The 19,622-nt window shown below is 41.6% G+C and overlaps 1 protein-coding gene across 2 annotated transcripts in view; it reads left to right on the forward strand.

The window, feature by feature from the left end:
- Positions 1–6,187: 6,187 nt before the first annotated feature.
- LOC149288018 (transmembrane protein 181-like) overlaps positions 6,188–19,622 on the forward strand; it is a 31,815-nt gene continuing 18,380 nt past the window's right edge. For both annotated transcript variants that reach the window (XM_089492197.1, XM_089492196.1), the window contains exon 1: positions 6,188–6,318. In XM_089492197.1, the coding sequence (XP_089348323.1) occupies positions 6,188–6,318 (131 nt within the window). The remainder of the gene's footprint in view (positions 6,319–19,622) is intronic.

A 19,622-nucleotide genomic window follows, 5' to 3' on the forward strand; every position in this document is an offset into this window, starting at 1 on the left:
CGTTGGAAGCAAGCCAGGAATCGGTACACGGAGAAGGTAGTCACACAAGCCAGTAGTCGGTACACAGGATATCACAAAAATGAAGAGAACTGCTAGAGCGTCTGCACACGAAGGCCACATAAGGGTAACTGCAAGCAGGACTTCAGGACATTTAAATCCGGTGCCACGAGAAGCCACGCCCCCGAGCTGGGCTCAGGTCCGCCTAAGCAGTCTCCAGAATGGAGCCGTGGAGCAGAGACTCGCGATCAGCCGTTTTGCCGCGAGCGGGAGCGACGACGTCCGGATGAAGACTCCCAGGAAGAAAGGTAAGTCGTGACATTACCCCCTCTTATTACCATACATTACACACATAGTCACACAAACAGACACAGGCAATAATCCTTGATATGGTAAAAAATACTACTGTTGCTCAGTACTGGTGTGTCTGTTTTAGATTAAAAATATTATTGAAAAAGTAATATAATTAATGAAGGCATAGGTAGTCACCCCATGCTCAGATACACTGACTGAAAGCTAGTGCCTGACACTGGATATGGACCAGCGTTATAGTGCTAGGTTGTGAAGTAGTTTGCTGTTCTTGAAGCAAAGTGTCAGGATACCACCATGTTAGCCCGGACACTGTATTTGTGTATACCTGTCATATATGTGACAGCCTCTAGAGGCCGCCTGTCTGATCACAGCACCGTGTGGACTAGCTGTATTTCGGTGAGCGCACAGTCGCACTGGCGGTTGCTTTGCACTTACTTTTCCCCCTGAACCATCAGGTCTTGGGGAGAAGAATTTATTTTTGAATCTGGCTAGGCCAGAAATGGCCGCCCCTAAATTATTTTTTTTCTAATTTATTCATCACTTTGTGATTTCACGAGTGCCCATTAATTATTTTCTCTTATTGATCTCATGGTTTTTCGAAATTCACGGCGAGGCCCCCACTTTGAGTTGGCACACGTTTTTTGGCACCTTTGTTTTGGACACTGTTTCTTTTAGACGCAGTGAAGCTGGATTTTGCTGCAGGAGGATTGGGTGCCTATCGCCCCTTTCCTCTCTTCAAATAAGCCCAGCAATGGAGTCTTACCCTTCGGGGTGACTCAAGATCCGACCCTCCCATGGGGGGGGGGATTTGTCTGGGTTATGCCTTATGGCACAGAGTGCAGCACCCAGGAGCACGCACCTCGGGCTCTAAAAAAAAAAATAAAAAAAATAAAATAAAGCTGTATTTCCTTACCTGGGTGCAGCCCTCCCCTTTAAATACCTGCTTACTCCCCCATTCAGGGCATTTGCATTGCAGTTTATCTGGCCTTGTTCTCCTGCTAGCAGCATTCGGTTTTTTTATTAACCCATTGTGACCTGGCTTGCTTCTGACTTCATCCCTTGGTTCCTGATTTGTCTCTTCCACTGCTCATGTTGACCCGGCTTGTTCTGACCCTCTTTCTGGATTCAAATTTGGCTTTGATACTGTCCTTCTTGTTTTGAGCCGACCTGCCTGACTACGTCTGCTCTGCCTGAGGGCTCCCTGCTGTGTGTCCGGTTCCCTGTCTGAGGACATTCCAACCGTTTATCTGAGGAGCCTGTCCCCTATCCGTGTTCCTGCCGCGTTAACATTCTAGCCTCAGCACCCTGTCAAGAGACTTACAGCCTGTACTTACCTGTCTTGTCAGTTTCTTCAATACAGACCATCTCATATTAAGGTTCAGCCTACAGTGCTTCATTTTGCCTGTCTTTACCTTCGTTCAGTTAATGATGCATAGTGGGGTACAAATTGAGCCTCTGATATCCTCTGCAACTGGGCTCCTACTTACCTGCTTACCCGAGCCCTGACACAAAGGTTGCTGCCATAACTAAAAGAAAATCTAATCTGCCCATATTGCTGGATACAGCTGAAGCATATACTGTAACTAGAAGCCAAAATACAGACATGCCCCAATATCAGTGGGAGGAGATTGAATTTAATTGAAGTCAAAGGCTTTGTAGAAGTAGAGAAACTTGGACCAATTATTATTAAGTGGGCTTGTTGGAGAGCTCCAATGAGTAACAAAGAGGTGTCTCCCCTGGAGATGCAGTCTACTCTTGTGAGTGTGCAACGGGGAAGAGGCCAACCGATCAGCAATAAAGAGGTTCAACCGAAGGATCCGATAAGTCAATTCTACTCTTGTCATACCCCTTGAATATATGTATCGTAAGAAGCACTTCTAAATTGTTGGCGCTATATACATAAAAGATAATAATAATAGTTATAACTATCTCCTGAACTCTGAATGAATTACAAAGTAAAAAGTGGTTCACAGCAAGTGATCTAATACAGACAAAATTACTAACTAAATGAATATTCATATAGTGCCAATCATGATACAAATAATATATTATAAAGAAATGTTACTTAAAACATCAAACTAATAGGAAGTATGATAACACAAACGAACATTAAGTAAATGTAAATAATACTGTGTAAATAATAAAAAAAAACAAACAATGTATTACACATGCCATTATGAAAAAAACATATTGTATGGGCCAAAAATATGTTTCATTTGTATGTACAAAGTGACTAGATCCAGGAGTTCATCATGTCATAGGTTTGATATACATACATTAAAATAGGTAATGAAAATAAAATAAAGTATCAATTGTGTCGTGTGTGCAAAATAACTATATGCACTAAATAACCATAACTTAATTGGTGTGTAATAAAATTGTGTAGATAATAAGTTATTGTATTAAAAAAAATAATAATGATATACATTTGCGCGGATATTATCATTGTATGCTCAGTTCAGATGTAAGGATCTTAAAGAAGCCAAGACTTGAAGCCTGCAACTAGGGATCCTACATGTCTACATAACCTTATGTCTTTGTTGGATGACCAAATATCAGATGATGATCCATTGACAAAAGGCAAAAAACCAATTTACACCCCTTTTTTTCAGATGTTTCTGGTATTGACATATTCATTAAATTAGTGACTGATGATCTTGAGAAAATTACAGCTAAAGATTTAAACTGGAACCACAATCTTTCAATATCACAGAAATTGGCATTGGATGAACTTGGTAAGAATATAGATATATAGAACATAGAGTAATTCTTGAGGACAAATTCAAGTTTATGAACTTTGTTTTGCTGGCAGTCATTCACTGTCTCTCTTGTCGGGTTTCGCCTGGAGACTCCGACATCAGTCGACACCCGAATCCTCTGGGTCGTGGAAGCGGGGTCCTGACATGCCCCACTTTCCACCCATTTCCCCCTTAATGACCTTCTATAATAAATACCATATTTTCCAGCGTGTAAGACGACTTTTTAACCCATGAAAATCGAATCAAAAATCGAATCAAAAGTCGAATCAAAAGTACCCCAGTCTTATACGCCGGGTACTGAAACTTACCGAGCCGGACTGGAGAATCACGAATCTCTAGGGGAGGGGCAAACGGAGAAGCCGCCTCCCTTGGGCCGGTCCTCTGGGCCGCGCCGAGGTAGGTGCAAAATCGCGATCTCCCCAACTAGCCCTGATCAGCGGGTGCCTGATGAGCAGGGCTGGTTGGGGAGATCACGATCTCCCTCTAACTAGCCCAACATTAGGGAGCTCGAGGTCTGGCACTTCAGACCTCGGCTTCCGTGCTCCCTAATCAGTACGCGCAAGCAATTGATGACGAGCGTGGGGATGATGTCATGTCCCGGCGCTCGGCATCAATTGCCGGCGCGTAGTGATGAGGGAGCAGTAAAGCAGAGGTCTGAAAAGTGTGCGTGTGTGTAAAGGCAGGGGTGTGTGGTGAGGGCAGTGTATAAATGTGTATGTATGGACAGGCGTATGTTAGTATGTGTAGAGATATATATATATATATATGTGTGTGTGTGTGTAAGGGCAGTGTATGTATGTATGTATATGTCTGTGTATGGGCAGTGTATGTGTATATGTGTGTTTGTAAGCTGGTCTGTACGTGTATATGTGTGTGAGGGCAGTGTATGTCTATACATGTGTGTGTGGACAGGCATATGTTAGGGAGAGCTGACCCACCCAATCCAAGCAGGCTATATATACAACAACCAGCCAATCACAGCAAGCGATGTACCTTACCAGTGATTGGCTGGTTGTTGTATACTGGGTATAGGGGTAGTCTTATACGGCGAGTATAGCCCAAACTCTATATTTTAACTGGAAAAGTTGGGGGTCGTCTTATACGCCGGAAAATACGGTAGTTGCATCAGTGAGATTTCTCTCAACTTTGCTCACCCACTGAATCATGCATTATGCAGGGCCAGATCAGCTCTTCTTGTTGGAAGAACTTACCAGTTTAGCTCTTCATAATGAATATCTTGGTGAGAGAATTTAAACCACAACCAGTCAGAACTTGCCTGAGATCCTGAAACCGATGTCTGCATCCTCCCAGCTCCCTTTCTGGCTTCTAGAGAAGAAGCCCCTGTCCCTTTCTCCACTAAAAAACGGTGATGACAGCATCAGTCTATACCCTGCAGCCCTTGGATGATACATTTTTGTGGTTATTTTCTTCAGTAGTGTTTTGTATATTTTCTGCTTTTTTACATTGTTTACACTCAGTGACCCTGATCAATGTTCCATCTAATTTTTCTTAGTTGGCGTGCGCAGAAATTTTCTCTTGTGCAAAAATTTTCAGAGAGCAAAAATTTTGTGCGCACAATATCTGCACCGCATAAAGTTTCAAAAAAATTAGTTTTGGACGTGTGCGCACAAGCGCACAGCTTAGAGGGAACACTGACCCTGACTTTCCTTGATCTCACTGCTCTCCAGTATCCTGACTCGTCACTGCTTCCTGGTATCCTCACCTGGCTTGTGCTGACCTTGCTGCACTCTAGTACCCTGACCTGACTTGTCCTGACTTTGATGCTCTCTTTGTATGCCTTGTCCTGTTGCCAGCCAAGGGGCTCTGTTCTATAGGGGTTCCGTTCCTGCTTGCATAAGCGACATAAGTGGCAGTGGCATAATGCAACTCTCCTGGGTCTTTCGGTTATTAGCTGACACCAAGTAGCCACAAAAGGTAATTAATCGGTGCTCATTTAAGCAAGTGGTATTTCTGAGTTATTCGGTGCACTAGTTCATGGCAGTTATTACATTTGAACTTGGCTACAGTTTACAGTTATGCTTCCTTCTCTTTCCCAGTTTCATGCAGCTTATAGTTTGGCTTGGCTTTTTTACTACAGGTTTTCCATGCGGCTGGCTTCTATTGGCTAAAACACTTGTTTTCACCTTGAACCTACAAATGGTGGCTAGAATGTTGTTAGCTAGTTGCAACTTGGCTATAGAACCTCTCATGCTCACATAACGTGTGGTCTGGCATATCCAACCAGTGGCTGCACTCTGAAGTGGTAAATTGGAGGAGCATGGAATGCGCACAACCAGCAGCACACGAGGCATTTGTCTGGTGTGCTAGATACCCAGTCCGGGCCTGTTGCCACTGACCGGGCGCTTGAAGTAAATGGGTGCACTTTTAACTGCGTACAGTGGTCTGTGGCTGTAAGTATATCACATGCAAGGAGATGTGAGGCAGGCAAGGGGGCAAATGCATATAGGAGGATTCCTCTCAGCTATCATATGCATTAAAGTACATTTGTTGGCTGTAGTGTCATTTTAAGTTATCCTTTTTGCACCGAAATGTGCACAAATAATGTGGCTGGAAAATTATCTAAAACTGTGGACAGTTTTTTTTTTTTTTTTTTTTAACTTGGACTGGCTGCAATCTACTTTGAGTGCCAAAGACAATTATTTCTTGTACGTTCTCAGAACAGCTACATTTATTAGCGATTAGCTTTGTTTTTACTTCTGCTGCAGGACAATTGTCTATTGAATCTATTATTATTATGTGTCCATTATTATTATTGAATTGCGACTATCCTATTGTGTCCTCTACCTGAGCACGGCTTCTCTGTTATCATTAACACCTAAGTACGAGAAGACATTGCTGCTTTGCTATAGTAGAGTGCCTTAACCAACAATAGATAGATGGCAGCACTGATGTGTGGGTGGTCTGCTCCTCCCCGCACAGAGAGGAAGCAGCTGGCTAGACCTAATTACATCAAGCAGTGGGACTGGCAAAATAAGGAACAACGAGCAGCTAGGAAATGATGGAATGATAGTAAATGAATGGATGACACAGGTAGCAGAGCTCACATTTGCCTTTCACTGTTCTTGTAAGATGATACATGGGAGGTGAAACTCAATACAATGGATCCTGATTATGCCGCATTTGAAAGCTCCCTGTGTAATGATTTTAAGGACTTCTGCAAAAAGCTCAGCGATGCTTACAGAGAATTGAAGGAGGATCTGACGCCCTACAAGGATGATCGATTTTACAGGTAATATTACACATTTTATGGTTTGCACCATCAGATTGTAAAAAGGACCGTCATATTTGTTTGCTAGCAAAATGAAATGAATATGCCTTTGTATTCTCAGTGTAAACAGCTTGTGTATATAAAAATGGAGATCAATATGGTAGCAATGAATGAAAACATGGCAAGTTAATCACATGTACCCATATACTCACTGGCTAGAATAAAGATTCAATGTAATTTTATGCTTGCCTTCTATTACACGTTCCCTGTTTGTTCAAGAGAAGGTATTCATAAAGAAGGGGACACATTTGGAAAGTGAGGTTTAGATATTCCCAAGCCTTTAAGGAAGAAAAAATGAGGTGCTCAGTTTTAAATAAAAAATATCTGCATTCTGGAGAATTTCTGTAGCTGTTAAACCAGGGCAAATCGACAAAGAGAGTTACGCAGCGTGTTCTGCTTCTGCTCCAATCTCTGGAGCCAGGTTGGTAGTTGTATATTGTATTCTTATGTAATGGCAAATAATGGTAATGTATCGTTGCCAACAGTGACTACAGAATTTTTATGGACCGTTAAAGGGGAAAACAATTTTCTTTACATTAAATACAGTGCTGTAATGTAGTTTAGGACTGGAGAAGGTTTTCTTTCTTTTTCATCCAATAAATGTCTTTTTATAAGCAAAATCTAGAGGTTGCATTTTGGGCAACTGCCTGCTTTAACACCACACTGAGCAGATTCTTTATGACAATGTTGTAAAAGTCCTGCTTGTCCAATTAAATTCTTCGGTCATAGACTCTTTTTAGGCAGAACGTCAGGGTCTAGTGATTAAGACCATAAGGCCACATTATAAAGAGTCATGGTATTTGTCTAGTAGATGTCTAGGCTTAAAGCTAGAATCAATGACAAATGATATACCATACATAACTAGTTTTGTGAGCAGGCCAGAAAAATTAATTTATGGACAAATATTTATATGAAAGCAATACCACAACCAGAAATCTTGGAAATGTTATGCGTAGTAACCTCAGGAGTAACAAGTGATTATTTAAGTCAAGCTTGGGGTTTAGCTGCACCAAGGAAAGATGATTATTTATTGTTTTATATAGCGCCATCAAATTCCGTAGCGCTGTACAATGGGTAGAGAGGACATAACTAGTAGTATGTAACATAACAAATTGACTAACAGAGACAACAGGTGAGGAGGGCTCTGGTCAAACGAGCTTACAGTCTAGAGGATGAGATGAGGGACTCTATGCACTGAGGTCTCTCCAACTTGGAAAAAACTCATTGGATTGCTCTCCCTTAATGCATGTAGAACAATATTATATTGGAACTTGAAACATTTGTTTGTAAAATATTCTGCTTACAATAAACTTACTAGTTACACAGATGCTGTTTAAAGGGTTGATCAGGAACTTTAACTCTTTAAAACCGCCATGAAATTCCAGGTTGTGATAAAAACATACCAGAAAAGCTTTCATGATGGCCTGGAACGTCATGACTAAAGTACCGTATTTGCTCAATTATAAGACGACCCTCCCAAAATATGAATATTAATTTAGGAAAAAAGAAAAAGCCTGAATATAAGACGACCCTATAGGAAAAAAGTTTTACCAGTAAATGTTAATTCATGTAAACTATGTGAACATTTTTTTGTTAATAAAAGCTATGATTGAGAAAAATATTTTGTTTTTAATTCCTTTTTATCTTCCAGTTATGCACATCTGCCCCCAGGCTTGTCACTCTGCCCCATAAATGCCTTAAACCCCCTATATGCCACTGTGCCCCATGATATGCCTTTTAACCCTCTAAATGCCACTGTGCCCCATGATATGCCTTTTGGCCCCTATGTGCCACTCTGCTTCCAGAAATGCCTTATACCCCTATATGCCACTCTGGCATTAAGGGGGTTAAAAGGCATATTATGGGACACTGCCTACAGAAATGCCTCATGGCCCCTATTTAACCCCCCCCCCAAACAAAATCTTACCGGTGCTTCGGACTCCCGGTGTGTTGTCTGGGCAGCGTGTAGACGTCTATGCGATTCTCGTAGGCAACGTCCGCTGCAGCCGAAAGGAGGTGCGGTTAGCAGCGGGGGTTGTCTGCGTCCATCGCGTAGACCTTCCCCGGCTGTCAAGAGACAATTCCCCGGTGAGCGCTGCTGGGGATCTGGATCTTAGTCTCATAGTCAGACCTATTTGAGGTCTGATTACAAGACGACCCCAATTATAAGACGAGGGGGTATTTTTCAGTGCATTTGCATCTGAATAAAAACTTGTCTTATAATCGAGCAAATACGGTAGCTCAGTCCATCAGTCACCCTCCCAACGCAAGGCTCTATTCCCTGGGAATGAGTGCTGCTGATTGGTCAGAGACCCAAGCAAGAACCCACTTTTTGTAAGCACTTACACATAAAACCCATGTATTATTGCAAAGTAAAGCAAAACAGCATTATAGGAATGAACTTGACCAGACTGGCCTTGATTCCAGAAGCTTGGCCTCTTTAAAATCTTGGCCTGGTCTTTAAAAAGTAGCTTTAACCAATATTGGTATGGCCCACCCTGGTCTCTGGATACTCCACCTCACGGAACTATAGCACAAATGTCTTATAACTGCATTAATAAGCATACTAGGAGCCTACACTTGTGGAACGCGACCAAGACTACCCGCTGATGTCACAGGACACCCCCCACCCCCACATTTAAACCAATTCAGTCTATACAGATCTAGGCTTAGGAATGGTGGTGGGCATCAGTAATAGCTACATATTAAATATACTGTGTGTGTGTGTGTATACATATATATATATATATATATATATATATATATATATATATATATATATATAAATAATATGTAGATACGTTAATATCATCTCCGCTGCAAATACAAAACTAAAATCCCATCAGCTTTCTCTGCACTGCTGCCCATCTCCTGTATGGCGGTCCGTCCGCGTTCATCTACTCTTATATGACAGGAACCCTTGTCTCGTGTTTGCATTAACGGCTGGCGTAAAATTAATTTTGAACGATTAGAAGAACTTTGCAAATAAGAACCTGAAATAATAATTGATGCAATATTTATCCTCGGGAAAATACAATAACGATCCATCTCAGAAATAAATAAGTTCTTTCTCTTCCAGAATCAAAGATGGCGGCAATTTGCCGGCATTGTCACGTGACGATATCTCTATTCCTCGCTCGGGCATTACACGGGAGAGAATCGCTTCGTATATTGGTACTGGAAGTTTGCGGTGAGAGGGCGTGTCCATGACATATGCGGAAGTGGGTGGATCCATTGAGTAGTGGCTGTACCAGCCCCAGTGAGGTGGCAGGTCCAAAATCAACTCGTTTTTAGGGGACACGAATACGTCGGGTGCGCGCAATGGAGCCGTAAGTTTAGGGGTGTGCGGAGACGTCCGTAATAATGACATAATTATTCTATAGTTATTACTGTGTTGTTAGACAGAGGATGTGAAGTCCCATTCATGCATAAGGGGAATAATCTCCCGTATGCTCTAGGTAAAAGATGTCCAATGTATGTTTCGTGTAATGGGTTTGGCCATTTAAAGCATTTTCACTTTTGTCTTCCGGATATCCAGTTAGCTAAATAAGTGCACTTCTTGGTGAGGAAGGTTTAAGAAAAGCACGGAGCTTATTAATACATTGTCACGTGATGCAATCATTTTGCCTGATAAAAAAAAACACAACTTTCTAGAATTGTACCTGGGTAAAGTATTGCGTGGCAGGATTTAACCTCTTTATTGCCAAATGCCAACAAAAGTAACGCTGTTTTAGATTTTAGACTCTTGGCATATGTCTACAACTTAGTCTGAAGTATATAAAGAAACAATTACTATAATTGCCAGGAGTTTTCTGGAATGAAATATCACATCATTTAGCGCGTGATCCCTCGCCATATTATTGATTCCCTTTGGTGCCTTGAGACGGCAATATGGGTTTGAAGAAGTCAGTCCCAGGTTGTGTTTGTATTTGAAGCATCCCCGAGGTATGTGACGATGGAAGCAGAAGGAGAAGAAATACTGTCTGGCTGCATAAAAAAAAAATACCTGGTCTGAATGCTGCATGTTTTTATATGATGTGCTTTAGGCATAGATGCAGAAGGTTCACCCATCATGCCCTATCCACGATGACACGGCCCGGTTAATGCACCACTCACCACAATACAGTTGCATCCCAGTTTAAGGGACATATACATTCCCCTTGTTTAAGGAGCTTGAGTGTTCAATTGTTTGGAGAAATGATTTTTTTTTTTTACCAGTACTTTGACATGACTGGTGTCCTAGAGCTACGGTTAATTGGCCCAGATCTCTTGGGTGTCTTGCTATAAACTTGGCCCTTAAATTGTTAGGTGTAGCTTTTGTGATTCCATTAGGTGTTCCTGGCCTGCCCAGCAGGTATACCAGGGGATTGACAGAGTGAAAGAAAAGAGAATTTGATCCAGGCTGACATACAGAAGACTGACGTGACCACCGCAAGAAAAAAAAGAGTGATCAGATAGGAGATAACTAATTCTGGCCAAGTAAAAGAACAGGCACCATTAGTGCCCTTGGGCCTGTTTCACTCGTATTTCTTTTAAAGGGTTAATACATATATAATATTTAAGAATAAAGGGATATTAAATATTATATAATCATTAAATGTTTTTGGCTTGAATGTCTGGTTGTTAAGGTTTGTTTTAAAATATTTTAGTGTAAATATCCTAATTTATTAGTACATATTGTATACATTTCATTATTACCCTTGATTTCTATGGTGAACCAAAAATGTATCCATATACACGTCTTCTGTTTTCTGAGCCAAAGACACATAGTACTTTAGTGCCGTGTTTTCATAAATTGACGTAAAACATGTAAAATGCAAACTTGTTCTGTGCTAGAATATTGATGTGAGTGATTTTTACCTACCGGTTTTCTGCATCATCTAGAATAGTGATATATTTTTGAAAATCATTGTGTTAATCGTTACTGACATGGTGGTTTGTGCTTGGCGAGGTGTGCTACATGCTTCTGCGAAGTATTGTTATATAGTTTCTTTCCAGCACTCGGACACTATCTAGACATAGTATTGAGCGGGTAAGGTCAACAAGGATGAATGACCATATTAAAAACTGTTAGAAGAAGGGATGCACGTTGGTGTCATTCTTAAAAGCCTGCCAGTGTTGAGTTGTCTTATAAGCTGATTAACAGACTTTGGACGGTGAATTTGAATACAGCATTTACTTTAAGGTTACAGAGGGCTGTGTCTAGAGTTTTCTGATGCACGCCGCTCTATTATGTTTATGTTATGGACCTGTAGATTGTGTTCTTGGTCCATATCCTGGACCATGTGTGCTTTTTAGCTAGGCTCTGTAGTTTTAAAAACATATGATGACTTAACTGCAAATTGATTATGTGGCAATGTAAAGTAATGTTTCTAAAATATGTGTAGAAAGATCAATGCACTATTTGTCCCTGTATGTACATACAGAAAGATGACCCCTTTAGGGCATGTGATCCAGTGTGCATGTTGGAGGTTGAAGCCTAGACTAAGGCTTTCTCCCACATGTATTGAATAGGTATGGCATAATTAGCTGAGATAACGGCAAGCTTAATATGTAAAAGGTGACGTGAAGTGTCCTATCAGAAAATCTTACAAAGTCTACTTTAATGGAGCTCCAGTAAAAGCATAAGGGCAGCCAATTTGCATGCATCTAGTTAGAACAAGTGGCTGCACTACTCCCATGCACTGACAGCGCATAAGCAGGAAGTGTACCTAAAATATCATCACATTTTGTCAAGCCATCATCTTTGGCATATTCAACTTGCTTTACAACTAGGCTCTCCACAAATTCTATAGGCTCGTTGGAATCCAGAATGATGTGAAGAATCTCCATCCTTATAGTCATCTAAAAATCATTCCTTGGTGGTGGTCCTTGGAGCCGTCTTCTGTGTACCAAGCATTGTATCTGCAAAGTGGGCATCACTGATTCAGGTGGAAGCAACTCTGTCCAAAAGAAGTTTGACGCACTTTCATCCTTGTGAATGACTAGTCCATGGTTCGATAAATTTAGTTTGGATCTAGGAGTCAGCGTTTTCCCCCCTAGTGCCCAGGGTTTGTTGAGCCTTAACATTCACTAACATACAATTACATACTCTAACACCATAGAGCAGGGGTGTCCAAGTTTTTTCTGCAGTGGGCCACTTCATCAGAATTGTATACGTGCGAGGGCCGCACTCATTTTTCACTGTGAGAAAATATGGCCTTTAATAAAATATGCAGATTAAAATAAAGTAAATGGCACAAAACCTTTACTTTTCCTCTCACTGATTTCTGGGCCTAGAAAGGTTTGTGACTGCAAATTCAGGATAATTAAAAATGAAATACTTTTATTTATTCTAGAGATGCACCAAAATGAAAATGCTGGTACAGGGTGGCTGTAAGTGATGTGTAGACCCCATACTGCTGGCAGCATCAATACACAAGGGGGACAGCTAGCTAGGTTTCAGCATGTACTTGCTGACTTGGCATGATAGGAGTGTGATTGCTAACAGCAATCAAAGTCCCATCATGCCTAGGTTCCAGCACTTACACATCCAACCAGTAAATGCTGGAACCTAGGCATGATGGGACTGTGATTGCTGTTAGCAATCACACTCCTATTATTCCAAGTCAGCCAGTACATGCTGGTACAGGGTGGGTGTAAGTGATGTGCAGACCCCATACTGCTGGCAGCATCAATACACAATGGGACAGCTAGCTAGGTTTCAGCATGTACTGGCTGACTTGGCATGATAGGAGTGTGATTGCTAACAGCAATCACAATCCCATCATGCCTAGGTTCCAGCACTTACACATCCATGCTATCACACACACACTCATTCATTCATATACTCATTAATTCACAGATTCATTCCCTCAATCACGCATACTCATTCAAACACCCTCCCCACCCCCTTACCTGCACTGCAGCTCCTCGATGCCGCTCACAGACTTCAGCAGAGGGCGTGGCCTCCCTCTGCGTTCTCTGCTACTGCACAGAGGAAGCAGGACTGGAGCAGAGTCATGTGATGTCACGTGAACTCTGCTAGGTTCCGTTTCCTCTATGCAGTACAGAAGACCCTCCCACAGGTAAGTAGCAGGGCTCGAGGTGCGGCCCGGGTAAGATCGGTTGCCCTGGCTGCTGATCTTACGTGGGCCGCACCTCGAGGTCTCGCAGGCCGCATGTTGGACGCCCCTGCCATAGAGTAACAGAGGCTAACATATTATTCTCACAAACACTAACACCTTACACTCGTGCACACACATGCTTACACCAATCACACACACTAACACCATAGACACCCTCTAACACTATGTTGGCATACACATTCATGCTAATGCCATACTGTAACAAAAACGACATCATATAGCACCACACACCCACACAAACTAACACTATACATATATAAAATTACACACTCTAACACTATGGGCACATACAACCTGAATCTGGCACTACAATACAGTAGACATGCTGTCTCTGGCACTAAACATTTACACACGCACTGACTCCAGCACTATACATATACACACATACACACTGATACTACAGTATATATACACAGACACACACACTGACTCCAGCCCCGTACATACACACACACTGACTCCAGCCCCGTACATACACACACACTGACTCCAGCCCCGTACATACACACACACTGACTCCAGCCCCGTACATACACACACACACTGACTCCAGCCCCGTACATACACACACACTGACTCCAGCCCCGTACATACACACACACTGACTCCAGCCCCGTACATACACACACACTGACTCCAGCCCCGTACATACACACACACTGACTCCAGCCCCGTACATACACACACACTGACTCCAGCCCCGTACATACACACACACTGACTCCAGCCCCGTACATACACACACACTGACTCCAGCCCCGTACATACACACACACTGACTCCAGCCCCGTACATACACACACACTGACTCCAGCCCCGTACATACACACACACTGACTCCAGCCCCGTACATACACACACACTGACTCCAGCCCCGTACATACACACACACTGACTCCAGCCCCGTACATACACACACACTGACTCCAGCCCCGTACATACACACACACTGACTCCAGCCCCGTACATACACACACACTGACTCCAGCCCCGTACATACACACACTGACTCTAGCCCCGTACATACACACACACTGACTCCAGCCCCGTACATATACACACACTGACTCCAGCCCCGTACATATACACACACTGACTATGCACCATACATATGCCCACAAACGCAGTGCACAATATATTTGCTTAACTATGCTGCAGATTGGTGACAATATTTAGGCTTCACAAACTGGGTTAGTGCCGCCCCTTGTGTCTGAGATATGGGTAGAAATAGTAATGTGCAATTGTAGTAAACCATGGATGTACCACATGTAAATCACACTGGAAAAACTGGAATCAGAAGATAACTGTTCTAGGTTAAATGTGGTTTTCCTTTTTCAGGTGTGACTGTGTAAACCCAGCAGGGTTTCTAAACACAACAATTCAGGTTTTCACTATACACTGGTCACACTAGAAGAACCAGATATTAGGGTAGATGACCTGGGGCTAGTTTTCAAAAAAAGCTGGTTCTATTAAAGGGTATGACTTGAAAGGACTCTAAGGAATGTGGTTATAAAAAGAACAGACAAGATACGACACTTAAAGGTCACCATGAATGCTTTTTGCATAATTAAATGTGACAATTAAAACTACCTATAGTTTGTGCTTTTCGGAAGGTGAGACCTGTGCTTCGTCAATAATCGGCAACTTATCTTTCAACAATAAATGAGAGAGGACATGAGGATGAGTAATCATGCAGATCTTGAGAAGTAAACTAAGACGCCATATGCACACAGAATGTTTTTTTTTTCTTTTTTCAAAGAAAACAGAAAAATGTTATTTATTGTGTATATTAAAATTCAATGTGGGCAAATAGGCCGCAAAAGTATGTGGCAGGAAGACGAAGAGAATATTATTTTTCTACCATGTTTGATGGACAGCAGCTTCCTCAGAGAGGGATTCCATCAGAATCAATCTTAGTAATTTTTTGGTTTGGCAGGGCTCTCAATTCAAAAGAACCCAGCGTCAAAGACTACCAGATCAAGCTGCTTGGGGAGATCTGAGGCTACTTCAGCTACTGGTTCTGTTGGCTTTCCTTTGTCTTTCAGGGCAGCTTTAATTGTAGCGAGACGACTTCGAGCTGCAGCCCTCCCATTATCACCTTGACTCTGCTTTGGTACTGAAACAATTCTCTTTTTTACAGCTTTTTTGGTCTGAACTGTGTTTTGTTGCCATGAGTTCTCTTCTAGCTTCCCAAGATTGACAAACTTCTTACCCACATCTTCAACCTGAAAGTAGATCATATCCCAGAAACCATTGAGATCTGTGCACGTCGTTTCCTTTTCACCACGCTTGAATTCACAGTTGTCCACAAGTCCCTCAAACTGTTTAAACCGCTCTGTAATTAGGAGTCGTGTTTGCCCAACAGTTGTGCGTATCAGACCCTTTGCATCCTCTGGAATGTCTGCATCAACTTTTTTTTCCCACTCCGTGGACAGTATGAAAAGCCGCTCAGTCTCAGACTTCAGTATGTTTCGGAAGTAAGGCACATCGTGCTGCGGCTCCTCTAGTTGCTCCAGCTCTTTGTTCTCCTGTAAAGCATCTGACATAATAGTCTGAGATGGAGGAGACTGTTGAGCAGATGTACAGGAATTCTGCTCAGTCACGCATTCAGCAATACTTTTAGGGGGCACTTTAGCTGCAGACGCCATTGTGGTTCTAAGAGGTCTTGTAGGTGGCGGGACAACTGCAGCTTTGGTGAGCAGCCCACACAGAATGTTTTTATTACTGTAAAATGTAATGTTTTGGTAAAATGACAGATAAACTGTAATGCAGTAACTTTTAATTATACTTGAAAAACCAGGCTCTGTAACAGAAGGAGTTGGTGCCCCTTCATAATAAATAGTAAAGTAATTAATATAAAATATATCATTTCACTACTGCTCCCCTACTCGCTTTTTAGGAAAGAAACCTACGTGCTTCACAATGGGGTTACTTAGTGTTTTGGTTGTGGCCTGATTCTAACTTTAAATTATTTAATTAAGGTAATCAGGGAACCTTAATAACAACAATAAAATTTATTTAATCTATATACACTCTGTATCTTGATATACAAATGGTATATAATATGAGGTATTCCAGTCGATCATATGGTGAGAAATACTTAAATACTGTGGTGAATGGTAATTATACTTTAATGATCAGCAGAATTAAAATCACACACCAGTCTTAACAGATTGCAATAACATAACAATAATACTTAGCTTCGGTAGATGGTCAGCTTACAGAGATGATGAAGAAACCCAGCAAAACAATATCAAGTGGAACTCCGTTGGTCATAACGACTACTTGATGAAACGTGGGAAGGATTCCGGTCTATAACCCAGGGCGCTTACAAAACAGGTGAAGCCCTCTGGATCCAGGCACCATCAAGCCCTGGATTGAAGTTCCACTAGCATATGGTGTATGGTTCTTTTTAAGGTGTTTTTTACTATAGTATTGATAGGTTGCTATGTAAATAGCAACCGTATCAATGGTAAACTAGTGACAGTTTTTTCGGTTGAAAGGTGCACAATATTTTGGTTGTAACCATGCACACCGGAATCACTAACACATCCTATACCTACACACATGTGAATCAAAACAAAATGTGCCTCTGCCTATATGTAACTAAGCAACACCAATAACGCAAGAACTGGCTGTTATCGCCTCAGGCTAGGATAGCTTGTATAGCAACTTTGTTGTTATTGTTGTTGTTGGGATCCTAGGACAACTATTGACCAGTAGGTCAATAGTTCAGCCTTTATATTAAATTAATTCTACTGTCATTCTGCTGTCTATGACGTAAATCATAAAATGGGAAAATCATTTTCATAACAAACCACCTGTTGGTTTTCGTCATAGAGCACCATTCATATCATGCATTGAAACTTTTCCTATGGGCAAAGACCTTTTACATATGACACGCTTCATGACACATTGAATACATGAGAGGCATAGGTAAGCAAGAGCACAAATTACAATAAACATTAGCATCCAGTGTACCACAATTCCGCCTAAATTTCCAAACCAGCTGAATAGTCTCTGATCTGGAGGCTCATGGAGCTTCTTTTGTATATCTACTATTTTAGATAAATCATGTGATATTGCTCCAGCATTATTTATGATGTAAGTACAGCATTCGTTACCAACTAAACCACATACACCTCCCTTAGCTGCTAAAAGATAATCTAGGGCTAACCTATTCTGCAATGCAACTGCCCTAATTTGTATTTGCTCCTGAGATAATTTATCGATTGAGTCCATTGTAGAGTTTAAAGCTTCATCAAATAATTTATACAGTGTTTCCAATCTATTAAAAGCCCAATAAACACCATATGAAGGGAATACTATTCCTGAATTCGCTTCTATATCCCCAATAAAATTAGTCCATCTACGATTCCTAATTCTACCAGTAGGAAACTCATTTACTCTGCGTATTGCTGGAATAATTGAGCCAATATAACATTCCCCTTCCCAATACTGTGGTAACCATCTGTATGCCCAGTTTCCACACAGAAAATATACACCTCTAGGGAGAACATTGTAACTGTCATCAGGAGGTCCACTAAAGCATGTGTCCATCATATGGGCTATAAAAGGAAAGTTCAGTCTTTTTATTATACCACCGGTTGGAGTTTTTATAATCTTTATAATGGGAGTGGATTCATTGACTATTATGTTCCAATGATCAGCATTACCATGACCCTTGATCCAAGCAGAGCTGCAATTTGAATGGCCCAATTGGGTAGCATTATTCCCATTTGTACTTGAAGTGACACAAACAGTTCCTTCTTTTGGGATATTCAGAATACGCAGTCTCTCAGTAGAATGTGGCATCCCCTCTTCTCTGTACCAGCCGAATCCAGTTGTATTGATTCGTTTCAAGTCTTCCAATGTCCACGGAACACCGATAAATGGGTATCCACCTTCCTCACTGAAAGAAATGGCTCCACATATCCAACATTCAGTGCTATTTGATATTCCTGAGTATCTCGCCAGTAAATTCATATATGAATTTGATGACCATGGATCCATTGGATTTAAATCGCCACAAGCCTGTTGGAAGGAAAGAAGACAGGGTAAGCATCTCCTCTTAACAAAACAGCTTTAGTATCACCAGGCCCATCAGCTATTACTTCACCTGCCTGTCTATTTTGTTGATTACCAGCTGTAGGGAGGACCCAAACTTTGGAACCTGTTTGCATTGGGCTACTTTTATCCCATGTGATCAGGAGTGGCTTGGGTATCCAGATTGATAGAATGCCCAACTCTGTTCCTAATGTTAAAACCCCTGATGATTCCCTAGTAAGTGACGCTTCCCAAAATTCAGATTTTGTGTTAACATTCCCTAAAGTCATCCACTCATTCTTACATAACTCATCAGTCAGTTGGAGAATCACTTCTGTCCCTTCAGGTACCTGACCACCTATACATAATTTACATGTTAGCCATTCTCCTCCCTCTTCTACCTTGATCACATTTTGAGTGTTAACCCTGAATTTGTTTTTTCCCACCTGTACAGGAAGTGTCCCTATAAATTTCAGTCTTAGTGCTACTGTCAGCGTATCTGCTTTACCAGTCAGTCTTTCATAGGGTGAAAACCTTCCTATCGGTCTGTTATTTAATATCATTACTGCTTGTGGAAGTACCCGATCCCACCCTCTCAGTGTTTTGGTTGGGGTCAGCTTGCGAATTTGCTCTTTTAGAAGCCCATTGCACCGTTCTATCAACCCTGAGGCTTGGGGATGATAGGGGATGTGATATATCCATTGTATCCCAGAGTCTTGAGCCCACTGCTGGATGAGCTGTCCAGTGAAGTGAGTTCCATTGTCAGTCTGTATTTCTGATGGTAGTCCATAAGCAGTGACTATACTTTGTAACATTTGGAGTGTTGATGCTTGATTGGCATGTTTACAAGGGAAAACCTTTAACAGTCCTGAAAATGTGTCCACTGCAGTGCAGCAGTATATCAGTCCTCCTCTTCCTTTTGGCAATGGACCGATATAATCTAACTGCCAAATTTGTCCAGCTTTTTTACCTCTATTTAAATGTCCATGAGCTTGCTTAGTTAGAGGCCATTTTTTTATTTCACTGCAGGTAGGGCATGCTGCTTGTGCTTGTGTAATCATCTCAAAAGTAATTGGATATCCTCTTGTTCGT

Source organism: Sceloporus occidentalis, unplaced genomic scaffold (genome assembly GCF_023333645.1).
Source record: "Sceloporus occidentalis isolate IW3139 unplaced genomic scaffold, rSceOcc1.0.p SCAF_54, whole genome shotgun sequence".
NCBI lineage: Eukaryota > Metazoa > Chordata > Lepidosauria > Squamata > Phrynosomatidae > Sceloporus > Sceloporus occidentalis.